At 55.5% G+C, this 17,902-nt stretch overlaps 3 protein-coding genes and 1 long non-coding RNA gene across 9 annotated transcripts in view; 3 read left to right on the top strand and 1 right to left on the bottom strand.

Moving 5' to 3' along the window:
• The first annotated feature begins 425 nt into the window (after nucleotides 1-425).
• Nucleotides 426-5,138, top strand: ABHD14A (abhydrolase domain containing 14A). Its single transcript, XM_030867333.2, has 5 exons — nucleotides 426-566; nucleotides 2,880-3,091; nucleotides 3,252-3,367; nucleotides 4,497-4,732; nucleotides 4,945-5,138. The coding sequence occupies exons 2-5, from the start codon at nucleotides 2,898-2,900 to the stop codon at nucleotides 5,125-5,127; spliced, it is 729 nt and encodes a 242-aa protein (XP_030723193.1). The 5' UTR covers nucleotides 426-566; nucleotides 2,880-2,897; the 3' UTR covers nucleotides 5,128-5,138.
• Nucleotides 443-12,330, top strand: ACY1 (aminoacylase 1). 4 transcript variants are annotated; one of them, XM_060307601.1, is made up of 15 exons: nucleotides 443-566; nucleotides 7,924-8,039; nucleotides 8,707-8,771; nucleotides 8,862-8,966; nucleotides 9,315-9,409; nucleotides 9,681-9,757; nucleotides 9,843-9,932; nucleotides 10,040-10,096; nucleotides 10,440-10,513; nucleotides 10,595-10,644; nucleotides 10,765-10,909; nucleotides 11,012-11,080; nucleotides 11,685-11,764; nucleotides 11,891-11,951; nucleotides 12,034-12,327. In XM_060307601.1, the coding sequence occupies exons 2-15, from the start codon at nucleotides 7,946-7,948 to the stop codon at nucleotides 12,196-12,198; spliced, it is 1,227 nt and encodes a 408-aa protein (XP_060163584.1). In that variant the 5' UTR covers nucleotides 443-566; nucleotides 7,924-7,945; the 3' UTR covers nucleotides 12,199-12,327. The 4 variants fall into 4 exon arrangements, with proteins under 4 accessions (XP_060163584.1, XP_060163585.1, XP_030723182.2 ...); XM_030867322.3 differs by lacking the exon at nucleotides 443-566 and adding an exon at nucleotides 4,592-4,732 and having other exon boundaries at nucleotides 12,034-12,326; XM_030867326.3 differs by lacking the exon at nucleotides 443-566 and adding an exon at nucleotides 7,381-7,512 and having other exon boundaries at nucleotides 12,034-12,326.
• A 611-nt stretch (nucleotides 12,331-12,941) lies between these two features.
• RPL29 (ribosomal protein L29) lies at nucleotides 12,942-15,171 on the bottom strand. 2 transcript variants are annotated; one of them, XM_030867334.2, is made up of 4 exons: nucleotides 15,103-15,171; nucleotides 14,647-14,750; nucleotides 14,264-14,328; nucleotides 12,942-13,459 (listed from the first exon to the last, which is right to left on the bottom strand). In XM_030867334.2, the coding sequence occupies exons 2-4, from the start codon at nucleotides 14,681-14,683 to the stop codon at nucleotides 13,064-13,066; spliced, it is 498 nt and encodes a 165-aa protein (XP_030723194.2). In that variant the 5' UTR covers nucleotides 14,684-14,750; nucleotides 15,103-15,171; the 3' UTR covers nucleotides 12,942-13,063. The 2 variants fall into 2 exon arrangements, with proteins under 2 accessions (XP_030723194.2, XP_030723195.2); XM_030867335.3 differs by lacking the exon at nucleotides 15,103-15,171 and adding an exon at nucleotides 14,969-15,088.
• Nucleotides 15,172-15,207: 36 nt separating this feature from the next.
• LOC115858934 (uncharacterized) overlaps nucleotides 15,208-17,902 on the top strand; it is a 33,461-nt gene continuing 30,766 nt past the window's right edge. The window contains exon 1 of one of the 2 annotated variants that reach the window (XR_009565800.1): nucleotides 15,208-15,300. This is a non-coding gene — a long non-coding RNA (uncharacterized lncRNA). The remainder of the gene's footprint in view (nucleotides 15,301-17,902) is intronic. The other variant, XR_009565799.1, reaches the window with a different exon arrangement.

The following is a 17,902-nucleotide window of genomic DNA, read 5'->3' as shown; positions in this document are numbered from 1 at the left end:
CCCTGACCGAGTGCTCGAGCGCATGTGTATTTGCAGGGGTCAGGGAAGTGGATGGCCGGAGACCTGGGGCTGCTGCATAACAATACTAATATCTGGCAGTTACACAGCGAGGCTTCCGCGCCAGACACTGTTCTAAGGCTTGACCTATCCCTCAGTCCTTAAGACAGGCCTCTGTGGTGGTGACAACCCTCTGTGGTCCTTAAGACAACCCTTATCCTTAACCCTGCTGTACAGACCGGAGACTGAGCAAGGGTGGAGACGTGCTGGTGGGAAGAAGTCGACTGTCCCTCTCCCGGCTTTCAGGCCAAAAACAATCCGGAAAATCGGAACGGGGGGACGGGGGCGCCAAACCTCTGTGCTTTGGGGTGCCGCCCCCAGTGCCCCTTACAGCTCGGCTACTAGGCGTGGACCCGAGACCGCGGACTGCGCAGGCGCGCGGAGGCTCGCAGCCGCCCGCAGAGAGGCGGAGGCTTAGGTAGCGCCAACGTCTAGGGGCTGTTTGGCGCTGGTTGCACCTGAGCGGAGCCCGCCCCACGGTGGCAGACCCGGTCATCCCTGTCGGCCCGGTGAGTGTCCCCGGGGAGCGAGGCCAGCAGGGTGCCCGGGGGCGGGCCATCCTTGCCCCGCCCCTTGCCCCCGGAGCCCTGGGACAGAGTCCTGCTGGGAGGGGCCCGCGCTGGGGCAGCGAGTATGTTTGTGTTCGTGTGTCAAGTGTGCGCGCCCGCGCGTTTGTCAGCGTGTGTTCTTGGGGGTCTGGGTGTACGTGTATGTGTGTGTGGTGTATCGGTGTTTCTGTGTGCCTGTGTTGGGGGGGTTATGTCAGCCTGTCTGCCCGCTTGTGTCTGTATGTCTACTGTGTGAATTTCTGTGTGCGTGTGATTTTAAGGGTGTATATCTACCTGTGTGTCTGTGTGTGTATTTCTGAGGGTCTGTGTTTGGGTGTCCGTCTTTCTGCCTGTGCCTGTGTATTTCTTGTGTGCGTGTGTAGTTCTGGGGTTGTGTGTATGACTGGGTGCTTGAAATATGAGGGTCTGCATATGGTTTTGAAAGCGTGTGTGTGTCTACCTGTCCCTCTGCCTTCCTGATAGCTGAATGTGTGCGTGACTTTGAGGGTGTTTCAAGGTATCGATTGTGCAGAGGCCCGTGCGTGTGCAAGGAGGCTGCCTGTACGTGCAGGGAATAGCTTGTACAAAGGAAAAGCATTTGGGGACAAGAGTTTGTGTGCACGTCTGTACACCTGTGTGTCATTGTCGACGCGTATGCCAAGGACCTAACGCGGGTACAGCGCCTCACTCCCCTCGCCCCATATCTGTAGCGTACTGTTGTCTAGTGCTCCAGCTGCCTGGGTTGCCATAGCAACGGCTGAAGTCCCGTCCCTCCCTACCGGGAGAGGTGCCCCAGGGCACCAGGCCCACCAGAGGAGAGGTTCAGCGCGGATGCTCTGCCTGGTGGGAACCTAGGCTGCCGCGCGTTGGAGGCTTGCGTCCGAGGCTGGTCGTGGTCAGAAAGAAGAGAGGACCGTGCTTTTCCTCCACTCATCATCTGGTCCTACATCAGCCCCAGAGGGGCTGCCACTGCCCAGTCACCACCTGACTCTTGAGCCTGGGGGTGGGGGCTTGGGAAACAAGCCTTCTTGTTCCGGGAGGGGCGGGGGGTGGGGGGGTCCAAGGTGATTCCCCAGCCCTGAACTCCAGCCAGCGCCCAGCTGACACTCAAGACAGACCTGTTTACTGGAATCTGGGAACAAGGCAGGCCTGCTCACCCTAGACCCAAGAAATGATAAGACAGCCCCTGGTCAGGTCCACTGTATTACCGAAATCTCACAGGAGTCTTGGGAGGGCAGCTGCCAGGTTATCCTCCCCATTTTACTGACAAGGCACACAGCCAGGAATTGGTAGAGCAGAGTCTCAAAGGCAGGGCTAACTGCTCTGTCTGGGTCCTGGATACTGAGGTCTGTTTTCTGGGCTGGCAAAGGACTCAAACTAGAGGAGTCCATGAAGCAGGTCATTTGGCGTGAAGCTGGGGGGTGGGAGGCATTTGTCTCTCCAGCCTCCACGGCTCCCTTTCCACTTCTAGATGTGCCATGCTTCTCCCTAGCCGCATACCCCCTCATGCCTAGGCATTTCCTCCATCAAGGATATTCTCCATGAGCTCTCTTCCCACGTAATATCAGCTGGGGTAGAGCATTAAATATTCCCATCAGTGGTAAAACACATTCTGATTTTAGCATTATTATATGCAGTGTGATAAAAAGAACCATTTCAAAACATGCCCTCAGTGGGACATCGCTTTACTCTTTGATGTCTTTCACCTTTGATGACTCTCAGCACTCTGTCCACGAGCTCATCTGTCACCTCACAGCCTTGGTTTCCTCCTTGGCAAACTGAGTGTGGCCTGGTGGTTAGGAGCCCAGCCCTGGGCTCAAGTCCCAGTTCCCCTGCTTGCTACTCTGCACTTTGGGTAAGAGAATTTACCTCTCTGAGCTTCAGTTTCCTCATCTATAAGAGACCTATAATACCTGCTCCCTAGTGTTTTTGTGTGGGTTCATGAGTCGTTACATGTGAAGGGCCAAGCACAGGGCCTGGCTATCATAAGCACTTGATGAATGGAAGTGGTTTTAGCTGGCACAAGGATGATGGTGGCCACTGATGCCAGGAGGACATCTCAGATGCTCCTCACGCTTTAGGGTATCTGAGCCCTTGCCCTGGCATGTGGAGTAGTTGGGTGTGAACCCTCAGATCCTTGCCTGGAGCAGAGGAAAGGGCAAGGGCTGAGCTTTTCCTCTGCTGGGCGCTCCTGGGTGGGATTTGAGAATGGGGTCCAGGGGACCTTGCAGGGGCTCAGCCCTACCCTCTTCTCCCTCTCCTCTCCTCCTCCAGACTGTGGTACAGACCTCCATGACCCGGTCCCAGGTCGCCCTGCTGGGCCTGGGCCTGCTGTTCATGCTGCTACTGTATGTGGGGCTGCCAGGACCCCCTGAGCAGACCTCCTGGCTCTGGGGAGACCCCAATGTCACAATCCGGGCTGGTCTCACCCCTGGCAGCTCCCCCATTTTTTACCGCGAGGTGCTCCCACTTCACCGGGCCCGCAGGTGGGTGCTGACCCCAGGGTGTAGTGGAAGAACTAGGCCCGCGGGGAGTCCCTGTGTGGGTCCCCCAGCTCAGCTCAAAGTGCTCAGGGCCTGGGAAGGCAGTGGGAGTAGCCTGGGAAGAAAGAACCCCCAGAACACACACTCCCCTGTGTGCCCACAGGGTGGATGTGGTGCTGCTCCATGGAAAGGCCTTTAACTCCCGGACATGGGAGCAGCTGGGCACACTGCAGCTGCTGGCACAGAGGGGCTACCGGGCCGTGGCCCTTGACCTCCCAGGTGAGAGCCCCCACCCCTGGGTCTAAGGAGGTAACGTGCAGCAGGGACATGGGGACAGCATGCCAGAGGGGAGAACTGGAGGGTTAGGAAAGCCCTAAGTTGTGGCTGGGGAACATCTGGACCCCAGTGTCTGAACAAGCAGTGGCAAGTCACAACACAAAGTGTCAACACGAAAAGCTCTGTGTTTTTTATTTTCTACCTTGAAAACTACAGTGTGGATTGTTGCATGTCACAGAGCAGTTAGCAACATGACCTGCCTCACAAGCGATTGCATGGGGAGATCTCACTGTCCTTTTTATGACAAACTAGGTAGCTTTTTGTTTTTTCAGCTATACAAATGATTTTTGCTATTATTCTTGTCATTAAAAAATCAACCAAGAGTGATGCCCTCAGAGACCTATGCCATGTTTCTCTCCCTCTCACTTCTCTAAGCAGTTTGAGGGTGCCAGGCCCTCTTTGGGCGTTTCCATGCCTAGAGATACAGGGTTGTTTGGTGGGGGCTGTAAACATGACTGGTGTCCTGCCGGCTTAGTGAATCTATCTGCAGCCTAGTTTTCTTCTCCTCTACCATGTCTCATGGGTCATGCCAGGCACTGTGACCCTCCCTCTCCGTAGTGTGTGCCATCAGAGGGATGAACAGGTTTTATCTGGCCACTCCTCGACTGGTGGCTGTACATGTAGCCTGCTTTAGAGTTTTCAGTGTCAGTTGAAATGCTCAAGTAAGGAAGCTGAAGCATCTTTGGACATGCTTCTTTGAGCATGTGGGCAATCATTTCTGTAGGGTAGCCATCAAGGCCAGTTGATGGGTCGAAGGACACACACTTGAAGTTTTTTGACAAATATTATCTTACCCTCCAAAAATGCTGTGTGGATTTACCCTCCAGTCATGTACAAAAGTGTCCACATCTTCCTTAACACTGTGTATTATCAGTCTTTTTAGTTTTGCCAACATGATGAATGAAAGATGGTTTTCTAGCAGCCCTATCACAGTACAAAAATAACGTCTAGGAAGTTTGGGGTAGCAGATGCTATATGCCACTGCCCCCCATCTCTTTCCCTCACTCTGGTGGGCAGGAAGTCCTGACCTCCTTCCCAGCCTCCCTCAGCTGGTGCCTTCTACTGTTCCCAGGTTTTGGGAACTCGGCACCTTCGAAGGAGGCAAGCACAGAGGCAGGGCGGGCACAGCTGTTGGAGCGAGTGCTGCAGGACCTAGAGGTGCAGAATGTCGTGCTGGTGAGCCCTTCACTGAGTGGCTGCTATGCGCTGCCCTTCCTGATGCAAGGCCACCACCAGCTGCATGGATTCGTGCCCATTGCACCTGCGTCCACCCAGAACTACACCCAAGAACAGTTCCAGGCCGTGAAGGTACTGGGAGGAGGGTCTCCAAAAGTCCTGGCTTCCTGTCCCTGGCTCGAGTCATAGGGGGAAAGGCCTCAGGTCTTACTTGGAGGACACATGGCCCCATCCTTGATCTGGATGGGAGAGATGCGGTGTATAGGGAAGATTTCCTAAGGAGGTGGCTTGAGGGCCAGTCCCCATCAGGCCCCAGGATCACAGCCCCTTGCCTTGCCCTGCAGACCCCGACTCTCATCCTGTATGGGGAGCTGGACCGCGTCCTGGCTTGGGAGTCACTGCGGCAGCTCCGCCACCTGCCTAACCACTCTGTGGTGAAGCTGCGCGATGCAGGCCATGCCTGCTACCTCCACAAACCACAAGACTTCCACCTCGTCCTTCTTGCCTTCCTTGACCATCTGCCTTGAGCTCACCCACTGTCCAGGCCCCAGGCCTGGCCTGAGCTTGGAGGATCTGGACCAGTCTCCACCAGGGAGGCAGCCCCTGGGGTTGGAGGGTAGAGGCCAGAGGGCCAGGCCCAGTCAGGACCTCTCATTTCATCTCAGAGGCACAATAAAAGAAAGCATTTTTGTTATGCCTAGGGAGTGACAGGTTCTGTTTCCTGGCGTTGCTGCAGGTGGGGTTAGAGTTGGAGGCAAGTCTGGGACTGCTTTGGGACTGAGAGCTGGAGGGATTGCTCCAGCAGCCTGGGAAGGCTAAGGACATGCGCTACTTACTAGATGGCTGCTGAGTGGCTACTCTGACTCAGTTTCCTCATCTGTAAAATGGGCATGATGGTAACACCTAGCTCAGAAAGTGGTTTTAGGATTGAGTCTGGTTAAGCAGAGCACTTGGCCATACTGGGCTGGCGACGTGGGAGTGTCATGGAGAGGGGATGTTACTACTGCTGAATGACCACTGGGATTGGTGGGAAATCCAGGGTCTAGTGGCTGAGTTGAGTGAGTCAGGAATAGAGGACCTATGGCCGAAGGGAGCAAGATTTGTAAAGGTGGGGTGGAGAATGTGATTTAATAAGTAACACAGTATTGGGAAGAGGGAAATTTCCCCCTCTATCCCTCTTGAGTTCTTGGCTGGACTAACAATAAAATTGACACAAAACAGATTAATAGGAGAAAAAGAAATTTTAATCATGTGCAAGGAGGTCTCGTAGAAATGGGACCTAAGAAGTGGCCAGAGCAGGCAGCTTTTATACTTTTTAGACAAAGAATAAATTTGTGAGGACTTGACAGGACAAAGAAGCATATTTTGGCTGCTGAATTAGTAAAGAATCTAAACAGAGTGGGCTTGAGGGTAGTAAATTAAAGAATTAACAAGGTTTGTTTATACAGGCTTCTCAGCCTGAATTCCCTATCTCCGGAAACCAGAGTGTCCTACCTCCAGATGCAGGGAGTGTACCTTTTGTATAGAGATTTATTGTTTTCAGGGAGACAGAAAGGAGGGTCGAATGTCTCTCTTGCATTGGACATTTCTCAAGTGACTTTAATTCAAAATAACCAACATGCCACTGAGGCACATTTTGGGATGGCCTGCCCTGGGCCCCAACAATAGCATTGTTGGTGAACCACCAAGCCTGCTTGCCCCTGGGAATCTGTGGGTCAGCAGTCTGACTTAAACCTCACGAGGGTTGGATGGACCCTACCCTACCCTGCCAGCCTGCCTCCTCTGTGCCCAGAGGTTGAAGTCTTCAACCCCACCCCTCCCCAAGCTGATTCAGCCCCTGGAACTGAGGGCAGAACTGGCTGAGAGTACAAAGGACAGCCGGACGCACAAATGGGCAGCTACAACTGTGTGCAGCCTGTGGGTGGCCAGTGGGACACCTGTGCCTCTTTATCTTCCTTCTCCAGTGGCTGCAGAAGAGCCAGGGAGCCTGGCACAGGGTCAGCCAAGAAGGTGCCACACGTATGCTTTTGTGCAGTTTCCCACCTCTCATTCTGTCATACAGCGTCACGATTACATCCTCTCATCGTGCCATCCTCTGTCACACCCAACCACCATCTCACATTGTCATACACACAGTCACCCACTGATACACAGATTTGCCTACACAGTGGTGCGATCACACATGCGCCCATCCGTTCGTTTATCCTTTATTCCTGGCACGCTGTCCGTCTGTTCTGTCCCCTGCCAGGGACAGAATCCTACGGGTACATGGACCAGCATCTTGGAGCTCACAGATATTAACCAATAACCTCTCCACACAGGGAGCATTGAGGCAGTCAGGGAGGCCGCCCCTGAGGAGCTGAGGCGTGAGGAGGGGAGAAGTCCAAGACTCGCGGGAGGGGGTGGTGGAGCAGGCCGGGGCCAGACCCAGCAGGACTTTTCAAAGCTGTACTCTGAGAGCGAGGGGGCGCTCAAGGGGGCAGCTGCGAAGTTTCCGGTCAGTGCCCGCCTTCCTCCCTTCTGGCCCAATCGGGAGGTTGCGGGAGGTGGGGCCCGCTGCCCAGGGCCAAGGGCGGGGCCTGCGGGGGCGGGGCCAGCCTGTAGCTCGCTGTCGGCTGCAGGGCGGAGCCGGCGGCGGAGGCAGCTGCCCCGGGGTGGGCCCCTGAATCCCAGGCTCATGTAAGTGGCGGAGGCTGGAACCACTGGCTGGCGGAGACGCCCACGCTCACTGGGCCTTAGAGATTGGGACGGCCCTGATTCGCAGTCTTCGGTCCCGCCCTGCGAGGTCCGGCCACGTGGTGGGCGGGCCGCGGCAGTTCTGATCCGGAGACCTCGCAGGACCTGGAGTCCCGCCCACAGTCCAGGGCGGACGCCGAGAGGGGAGCGCGGGCCCAAAACCAGCAGAGAGTGAGGTGGGGGGCCGTGGAGAGGGGTAGAGGGATCTGGGGCTCCCTGACATGAAATCCGGGCAACTGGGAGAATTTTTTTGAGGAGGGCGGGGGGGAGTCAATGTCTGGTTTCAAACGTGGCTCAGCTACTTTCTAGGTGTCTCTGAATCTGTCTTAGTTTTTTCCTCTGTAATGTGGGCTTTCAGAGGCACGAACTTCATGGGGTTCCTTGGGGGATTAAATAAGGAAATGTGTTGAAAGTGGCCAGCACAGCGCCTGAAACAGAATGGGGCCTTTGTAACTGGGGGCTCCGAAACAAGGTATTCTCTCCCTGCGGGGCGGCCGGGGAACCGCCCTGGGGAGGGACTGCGTGTAAATGGAGCCCACCAGCCCCAGCGGCGGGGAGGGGTAGGTAGCCACTCGCTTTGCCCCTAGCTCACCACGGCAGGGCAGCGCCATGGCCAGCAAGCGTCGTGAAGCCGAGCACCCATCCGTGACGCTCTTCCGTCAGTACCTGCGCATCCGCACCGTCCAACCCGAGCCCGACTACGGTGAGAACGCGGAGGTTCCAGGAGGACCTGTGGTGGGGCATCAGGGGCGGGGACTGTGCTCTAAACCAGGCGCCAACCCGTCACCCAGCTGAGCCTAATCTGCCTCAAATGGCGCCTCCATTCCTCTAAGCCGTTCCCTAGGTCAGCAGACAGCTCAGCATCCCCTCCAGGCTGTGCTGCTCCAAAAGTTACAACTGGTAGTTAAATAGGGAACAACTTCACCTTACTCTCCAGCACTTGGGGTTGGGGAAGGGAAGAAGAGGCCCCCGGAAGCCTACTGGGGCTGAACAAAGGCCACAGACCTTCGGGGAATCAGGCTTGGTGGCTGGGAACTGTGTACTGGGGTCCAATCCAAATCCCTGCTCTGTGATTTACCAGCTGGGAAACAGTGGGTGAGCCTTATGTCTCCGCGCCAGTTTCCCTATCATTAAGGAAGGTAACAATGACACCTGCTTCTCACTCTGGACTTCCCACCTGGCCTTCTACAAAGGGTCACTGGCCAAAAATGTCTTCTTTCTTGGGGACAGCGATGCAGATGTCTCTGACGGATGTGGAATTGTGTTGAGGCAGGGGTCTGCTCCCTTCTCTGGATGTACCCCCATCTCTGCCTGGGCCCGTGGGAGGTGTGGGGAGGCAGAAGCAGCAGCAAGGCTGTCTGTGTTCCCAGGGGCTGCCGTGGCCTTCCTTGAGGAGAGAGCCTGCCAACTGGGCCTGGGCTGTCAGAAAGTGGAGGTGAGCCTGTGGCCCAGCATGGGTAGGGGAGGTGGGCCTGGGGCAGCTCCTCACCGTGCACTGACGACCCCTCCTCCTGGCCCTCTCCAGGTGGCACCTGGCCGTGTGGTGACTGTGCTGACCTGGCCAGGCACCAACCCCAGACTCTCTTCCCTCTTGCTCAACTCCCACACCGATGTGGTGCCTGTCTTCAAGGTGCGGGGGGTGTAGGGAGTGGAACACCCTTGGGGACAAAGATGGTACAGATCCCCCATTCGACTGCAGGGATCCCACGATGCTGGTCCTGGCACTGATTCGACCTCATAGAGCATTACTCCACTCAATCAAGCAACCTCTGCCCAGTAGCCATTCCATGCCAGGGGTGGGGTATGCCAGAGGCAGGGTTGGTGGTGGGAGGCAGAGATGAGGGATGGCTGTCAGCTGCCCTCTTCAGCCCTTCGTGGGCTCCTAGGGCACCTGCTCCCTGGGCAGGGCCACAGTTGAGCAGAGTGGATTATCGACTACATTTGGTGCTTGGGTCCCTCTTCCTGCCCCTGCCCCCAGGAACATTGGAGTCATGACCCCTTTGAAGCCTTCAAGGATGCTGACGGCTACATCTATGGCAGGGGCGCCCAGGACATGAAGTGTGTCAGCATCCAGTGAGTGTCCTTCATTCCCAGTTTCCCCACTGGCCCGTTGGATTGACCCAGGACCCAGGTGTGATTGGAGAACATCAAGGCCAAGGAACATCTTGACCCCTTACCTTGGGCGGGAATTCCCGCTATGACCATTGCATGGATGGGGAGACAGGGACAGAGACTTTCTGGAGTCACCTGCTAGGCCGTGGCAGAGCACGGCCCAAGGCTGCAGCCTGCCTGCTCTGATGGCTCCCCCCCAGCACCTGGCTTACACCCTCTTACTGCCCCTCAGGTACCTGGAGGCTGTGAGGAGGCTGAAGGTTGAGGGCCACCATTTCCCCAGAACCATCCACATGACCTTTGTGCCAGGTAGGAGTGACTCGAGGAGGGGCACCTTCAGGGGTGGGGAGAGTGTTGGGGCACCCCCTATCTCACATTCCTGCTTCTTTTACAGATGAGGAGATTGGGGGTCACCAAGGCATGGAGCTGTTTGTGAAGCGGCCCGAGTTCCAGGCCCTGAGGGCTGGCTTCGCCCTGGATGAGGGTGAGCAGGGTGGCAGGACACTGACTGGCCAGCAGGGGATAGGGAGGCTGCTAGTGGGGGCTGGGCCGCTCCACCCTCTCAGGCCTGGCCAACCTTTTCCTCCTCAGGCCTGGCCAACCCCACTGACGCCTTCACTGTCTTTTACAGTGAGCGGAGCCCCTGGTGTGAGTATGCACTTGGACGTTGGGGGTCACTGTGCAGATGGGAGACTGGGCCAGAAGGGGCAGGGGCCCGCCAAGGGTTCCACAGCAAGTTGGGGCCTGAGTAGGCCTTGAACCCAGGGCCTTTGCCTCCCAGCCCCTTCCTACCTGGGCATCTCTTTCCTGAGCTTCTGAAAGGAGGCCCTAACCATGGGCAGAAACCAGCTCTACACTGTGCATTCTGAGGCGGGCAGAGACCTGGCAGAGGAGCCTGGAATGAGGGGAAGACCCCGGGCCCATCCCAGGGCTGGTTGCTTTTCCAGCCTCTCCCATACTGAAGACACCCCCTTCCCCCTGCGTCTCTCAGGGGTGCAGGTCACAAGCACTGGGAAGCCAGGCCACGGCTCACGATTCATTGAGGACACGGCAGCAGAGAAGCTGGTGTGTGGCATACGGGGAGGGAGTTTGGGAGTTCCCGAGGCTGTCCTGGGGCCACTCTCACATCTAACCTCACTCTCCTAGCACAAGGTTGTGAGCTCTATCCTGGCTTTTCGGGAGAAGGAGAGGCAGAGGTGAGGCAGCCTGGGAAAGGGCACGGGGCTCTGGGAGGCTACGCAGGAGAGGAGGGGGGCTGAGCCCCCTTTTTATCTGTTCTTCCCCCTTGCTGCTGCTGCCCCTGCCCCCGCCCACAGGCTGCAGTCAGACCCTCAGCTGAAGCAGGGGGCCGTAACCTCCGTGAACCTGACTAAGCTAGAGGGTGGTGTAGCCTATAATGTGGTACCTGCCACTATGAGCGCCAGCTTTGACTTCCGCGTGGCACCAGATGTGGACCTGAAGGTGCCATCTCCACCTGGGTTTGGAGGAGGGAGCCTGGGTCCTCAGCCCTGTCCTAGAGGCTCAGGGAGAGCCTGAGGGGTCAGCTCATCTCCCTTCTCACAGGCTTTCGAGGAGCAGCTGCAGGGCTGGTGCCAGGCAGCTGGCGAAGGGGTCACCTTCGAGTTTGCTCAGGTGTGGACTGGGGAACCTACAACAGGGGAGTTGTAGGAGCTGGGGAGGCTGGGCTTGCTGCATGTATCACTGCAGGAGTGTACGTTTGGTGTGCCTGCATACATCCTGGCTTTAGCTGTGAGAGACATGTTTTGTTCACCAACAAGTGTTAGTTGTGTAGGCCACTGTTGGGTGCTGGGGAATACTAGGGAGTGAAATTAGACAAGTTTTTGCCCTCATAGTCTTTACACAATGAAGGGAGGAATAGACATGAATCAAAAAATTATGTATTACTTTTATGTAAGTGTGAACACATGTGGTCCAGGAAAGGGTGGGACCTCATAACTGTGAATCTGTAACTGGAGTATTTGACCAGTCTGAGGGGTCTGGGAGTGCCATCTTGAGGAAGGGGCACTTAGGAATGATCTGAGGATGGACAGGAAGTGGAAGGCACAGAAGGTCCCAGACCTGTGACCTTTGAGAGACTGAAAGAGGGCCTGTTGCTGGACTGGCCAGCTGGATGTCTGGGTAGGTGGGTGTGCCCCGTGCCAGGCACAGCCTACCCTATGAAGAATAGGGCAAGATGCCAGGCCTTGTCCTGATCCTGCCATCCTTCTCCCCACAGAAATGGACAGAGCCCCGAGTGACATCTACTGATGATTCAGACCCCTGGTGGGCAGCTTTTAGTGGGGTCTGCAAGGACATGTGAGCACACCGGCCAGCCCCCCTCTCCCCTTCCCTCCCTCCCACCTTCCTTTGCTCCTTCAACCCTTCCCTTGCCCTCTCCCCTCTCTGCTTCCACATTCATTCACCAGGTTCTTCCCTCTACAGGAACCTCACCCTGGAGCCGGAGATCTTCCCCGCTGCCACAGACAGCCGCTATCTTCGCGCGGTGAGCTGCTTGCAGTAGGGTGGGCAGTGGAATGGTCCTGGGTGCTGGCCTTCCCCCTAACGGCTCCTGTTGCCCCCTGCAGGTGGGGGTCCCAGCTCTGGGCTTCTCACCCATGAACCACACACCCGTGCTGCTCCACGACCACGATGAACGGCTGCATGAGGCCATGTTCCTCCGCGGGATCGACATATACACTCGGCTGCTGCCTGCCCTGGCCAGCGTGCCCACCCTGCCCAGCGAAAGCTGAGCCCCGCGCTCTCCAACCTCCACCCCGATCAGTGCCAAGGACCTTTCTTCCCCCCTGCCCAACAATAAAGTCTGTGTGGACAGGGGCCACTTCTGAAGTACTAACAGCAAGGATGTTCACGGAGCAGGCTTTCAAAGATAATAGTAACACCTACTTCAGAGATGAGGGATCATACACCATGGGTCCCACCTGTTGCCCCAGCATAACGACAACTCTTTGAGCATCCCCAGTGCCCAAAGTTGGACTACAGATGAAGATCTAGTGTGACCAGGAACAGTGCTTCATTGGCTGTTCTGAGGGCTAAGACTGCTGGTGAAGCACCTGATCCAGGGAGCAAAGAATACAGCACAGTCATGCAAGTAAGGCAGTGCCACCATTGCTTGGCCTCCCAGGAGCCCTAGAACTTGGGGGACTGTACAACTCAGAGCAGTGAATGCTGGCCAGGCACGCTAGGAACCTAGAACTCCCCAGGCCAGAGTGCAGAATTCTTCTGGGTGCTCCCTTTTCTTCTGGGTAAGCTTTAAGACCTGACAGGGATATTTGGGGTTTTTCTCTGTCCTCACCAGCCTGCCCAGTCCAGCAAGCTATGTGCCCCAGTGTCCCTAAGGCACCGTACCACTCCTCATTTACTAAGTCCCCTTCTGGCACTCCAAGGCCCTATTTCCCCCGACTCCCACCCACACCCTGCCATCCAAGGAAGGCTAAACTCTTTTCCCACACAAAATGTAGGTACCGACCCCACGTGACTGAAAGATCCTGCCTCAGGTTTATTTGTACAAATAGCACAGGAGGACACCAGCCCCATGCAGACAGCAGCCCAGGGGTCACACCAGTCCTTCTGTCCTCACGTTGGCAGACAAAGGCTCTACTCTGGAGCCTTTGTGGGGGCCTGGGCACCTTTGGGAGCGGGAGCGGGAGCGGGAGCGGGAGCTGGAGCCACAGCCGGAGCCGCAGCTGCACCTGCAGCCTTCGCCTTGGTTTGAGCCTTGGCCTGGGACTTTGGCCGGCAGAGCCTGAGACCCTTGGCGATGCGGGCACGAGCACGTTTCCCGAGCCTGGGGTGAGCAATGTAGGCAAGTCGACTGAGCTTGCGGCTGCCGCCCGTTGGGATCCTGGGCTTGACCTCCTTGGGCTTTACAAGAGTCTTGATAGCCTCAGCACGTGCAGTTACGGCCTTGGCGTTGTTGGCCTGCATCTTCTTCAGGCCCCTCTTGTTGTGCTTCTTGGCAAAACGCATGTTCCTCAGGAACTTGGGGTCCACCTGGAAGACAAAAAATGTACAGGTGGCTGTTAAGTGCAGCATGTAGGGGCCCCCAAGTCACCCATGGTGCCCCTCTCCACAGCAGCACCCACGAGACTATCAGTCGCCAGCCGAGGCCTGCTGGGAGCTGAGACAGCATCAAGTCAACCTTAAATGCAGAAATATCTGGCCCTTAGAGCCCAATAGAGCTCAGAAAGGAAGAACAAATTCCTACAGCAGGATTTTGGTTGAGTTTTTCCTGAAACCCCCTCACGGACACCCCACCCCCTCACCCTTAAAAGGTGCCAAATACTAAGGTTAGTACAACAGATTCACAGCAAACAAGGCAGAATAAGGACCAACGGAGGGAAGGGAAGGGGGCGGGGAGAGACCAACAGTACAGTGGAGTAGCAAAGTGGAGACAAGACTCAGTTGTGCTCAGACCCTACAGCCTCAGCCTTCTTGGCTAATCCTTAGAACTCCCTAGCACAGGAAGGGAAGCTGCCCCCTCCATGCCTAGTACTGCATCAGATCAAGGTCATATGGGTGGTCAAAGTGGAATGGAAGGCTCACAAGGTACTGGGTACACAGGCAAGACCACCCCTTCCCTTGAAAAGCTCTGAGTGAGCAAGGGAGATGATCAGACAAACTGCTCTCAGGAGGCAGGTTACAACTCGGGCCAGTAAAGCCAAGTAAAGCTTTATTACAGGTCTGGCACAGCATGAAGTCCAGGCAAAACGAAGGACAGTTAAGCTACATGAAAGACCCTGACCACGCAACTGGAGCCAAACACACACTTTTTTCTGATTCGGCGCACACACTCACCCCCTTAAGAGATTCATATCGTTGTGATCGGGGTTTCTTGATGCCATTTCTGTGCCATTTTCGGGCTGTGGGGAAAAAAGGAATTAGACCAAAAAAGAGATTTCCTCTAATAAGACCACCATCACAGCTGCAAGCCCGGGAGAACCATAATTTCTCCTTACTTGGGATCCGTCTAAGAAACCCCTTACCACTGAATGCAAAGCACTGTGGGTTATCCCAAGCGGATCCCTGGCTTCTAAATCTACAGCCCCATAGGTAATGCTGGCTGAAAGTAAAATCAGCCCCAGGCCCACTGTAGGAATGTGCCTCCTTTCCCTGACCAGTATCCCTAATCTTTGCCAGGGTCTGGGGCATTAGATGAAGGCTGGGCCAGGGGAACTTACACTGGTTGTGCGTGGTGTGGTTCTTGGACTTGGCCATGTCTGCAACTGGAGGACGAGAGTGGAGATCAGAGCTCGCGGGGCCGGGCCTACCTCTTCGCCTTGATCTAGAAGAACGTTAGGCCAGAAGCCTGAATGAGGCTTCAGCACAGATGCCTTGCATTTGCGCCCTCCACCAGCCCGGATTCATTCTGCACGACCCAACGCCAGTCTCCCCTTCCCAAACTCAGGTAATGGTGCCTCGAAACTACCCCCCCAGCCGCAAGGCTGCGCTCTCCCCCCAAATCCGAATTCTCCCCCTCCCATCCATCCATTGAGAACCCACGAGCAACGTCCCCGCCCCGCGGCTTCCGCTCCCCACAGCCAGGCAGCCGGTCTCCCCGTCCTCCCTAAGGCCACGCGCCCCGCCGCCGTCCGGGAGTCACGGATGGCTCCGGATACCGCGCAGCTAGCACTCACCGGGGCCCGCAGATCCCGAAACGCCTGGGACCGGAAGAGGAAGAAGAACGCCGTGGTGCAGCACGGGAAATAGGCTTGTCGCGGCAGGAAGGGACTACTGGAAAAGCTTCCCCCAGCGCCGTGAAGATAGGTTCCTAAGCCCGGAGGACACAAGCCAGATGGGAAGGTGGTGCTACGGGCCTGGCCTCGCTCCTTCAGGTTTACCGACCCCTCTCGTTTTTCCTCATATTCCTCCTGACTTGGGTCCCAGGTCTCATTAAAGGTCTTGAAAGCGAAGGGAGTCATTGAGGAATACATGTTAGGCAGGGGGTAACAGGAGATTCGTGTTCCTAAAAAAGTATTTCTGGCTACTGCGCGGAAAATGGACTGTAGCGGGCAGAGGAGGGAGAGCCGTCAGGAGTCTGGTGCAGGATGGGACAGGATGGTGCCTGGAGCTGAGTCGGGGCACGGGGGATGGTTAGGAGTGGGTAAGGAAAGAGGGTAGACTGGGCTTGGGACGCAGAAGATTGGGGAGAGCAAGAAGGCCTGTGTAGCCCCTAAGTTTTTGGCTTGAACAAGTACGTGAAGATGGTGCTTTTTACAGAAATGGGGAAGATTGGAGGAGGGACAGGGGTCTTGCTTTATTTTGAGGGGGCCAGTGATCCAGATGTTTCTTTTTATTTTTTTAAGATTTTTTTTTGATGTGGACCATTTTTAAGGTCTTTATTGAATTTGTTACAATATCTTTTATGTTTTGGTTATTTGGTCACAAGGCATGGTGGGATCTTAGCTCCCCCACCAGGGATGGAACCTGCACCCGCCTCCAGCCCCCCACCCCCTGCACATGGGAAGGCGAAGTCTTAACATCAGGGAAGTCTCCAGATGTTTCTTTTTAGATGCATTAAATGTGATATGCCTGTTGTCATCCAAAATAAGTAAATGTTGCCTCCTAATAACTCTATTGCCTTCCCACCTCTTACCCCTATAGTTCATTTCCACACAACAGTGGGGCCTGAGGGCACTTTTTAAGAACAAATCAGATCTTGTCACTTAAAGTCTGCAAGGACTTCACCTTGCATTAGAGATAAACTCTTTACCTGCCCTAATCTTGGCAATGCTTTCCTCATCATTCACTTTTCTCCACACCCATGGACTTCTTTCTTTCCTGCCAAGCAGGAATACCTGTTCCTGCTTCAGGGCCTTTACACTTGCTATCCCCTCCACCTGTACCACGTTTTCCCTGCTCTTTGGATAGCGTGCTTGCTTGGGGAAGCCTCCCTGGCCTACTCTATCTAAAACAGAGACCCTCTGCCCCATCTCCCCAGTTACTCTGCATCTTCTCATCCTGTTTGCTTCCTTCACAGAACTTTTCCACACTCTACGTTTTCTATTTACTTGTATATGTGTTCATTGGTTCAAGCACCAAGAGTTCAGAACTGGTTTGGTCACCTTCATTTTCCCATTGCCTGACACAGCACTTGATGTAGAACAGGAACTTGAGAAACACCTACTGAATGGACGTTCCTTGGCAGGCAGGTTCATGGACTGACCGAAGCATTTTGCAGAGAGTTGGGGAGTGAAAGGGAAAGGAGGATGTGGAGGCAGGACACACAGGTGACTCCTTACTGAAGCATTCCTGAGGAGAGGGAGAGAAATCTGGCAGGTGTGAGTTAGGAGAATCAAGAGCAGGCTCAGATGCTCAAGGGGTAACCTAGTGCCAACAAAGAAACAATTGAACACGGGTTCGTGCCCCGGTCCGGGAGGTTCGCACATGCCGCGGAGCGGCTGGGCCCGTGAGCCATGGCCACTGGGCCTGCGCATCCGGAGCCTGTGCTCCGCAACGGGAGAGGCCACAGCAGTGAGAGGCCCGCGTACCGCAGAAAAAAAAAAAAAAGTAACAATTGAGGCCAGAAAGGTGCCTCTGCAGGAGCAGAGTCCTTGAGGGGTGCTGAGAACAGGTGGAGGAGCTAGTAGGCAGAGGTGGGGACTGTAGGAGGTGGGCGTGGCACGAGGCCCCAGGGTATATGGGAGAGGTGGCGCTGGAAGTTTGGACAAAGAGGAGAAGGCTTTTTGTTCTGGGGTTTTTTTTTTTGGCCATGCCACATGGCTTGTGGGATCTTAGTTCCGTGATCAGGGATTGAACCCACACCCTCGGCAGTGAAAGCGCAGAGTCCTAACCACTAGACCACCAGAGAATTCCCAGGGGAGAAGGTTTGACTGCCACACCTTGAGAAAGGGAAGCAAATGTTAGGGGTCGGCAAAAAAGGCTGTGACAGCTTTAAAGGAACCAGGCTGCCCCATTGTGTGGCCTTCCAACTAAGCAGTAGCTCTCACAGATCCTAAAAAGTGAGCAATGACATGTGCTGAGGACTTGGTGTTACTAGGTTGTTTTGACAGTGGCAGAGTAAGCAACGAGCAGAGAGCCATAGTCCGACAGGGAGGCAGATTCAGAGATGATGGCCATGCAGCACTGTTGGAGCTGCTATAGGGATAGGCCCAGGGTGAAATCCCAGCTGTCAGGCAAGGGAGGAGGCAGTGACAAGAATGAGGAGCTTTGGCTGTGACCTGAGGGGACCATTTGGGGGGCTAAAGGGAACCATGATCTGGAGCCATTGGCCTGCCATGCTTTTCATTTTTTTCTTCTTTTAATTAATTAATTTGTTTATTTATTTATTTTTGGCTGCGTTGGGTCTTCGTTGCTGCGCACGGGCTTTCCCTAGTTGTGGCGAGCAGGGGCTACTCTTCGTTTCAGTGTGCGGCCTTCTCAGGACTTCTCATTGCGGTGGCTTCTCTTGTTGCGGAGCACGGGTTCTAGGCGTGC

This window comes from Globicephala melas, chromosome 11 (assembly GCF_963455315.2).
Source record: "Globicephala melas chromosome 11, mGloMel1.2, whole genome shotgun sequence".
In the NCBI taxonomy this organism is placed as follows: domain Eukaryota; kingdom Metazoa; phylum Chordata; class Mammalia; order Artiodactyla; family Delphinidae; genus Globicephala; species Globicephala melas.
The sequence above is the reverse complement of the archived record's forward strand: the minus strand, read 5'-3'. Positions and strand labels throughout refer to the sequence as shown.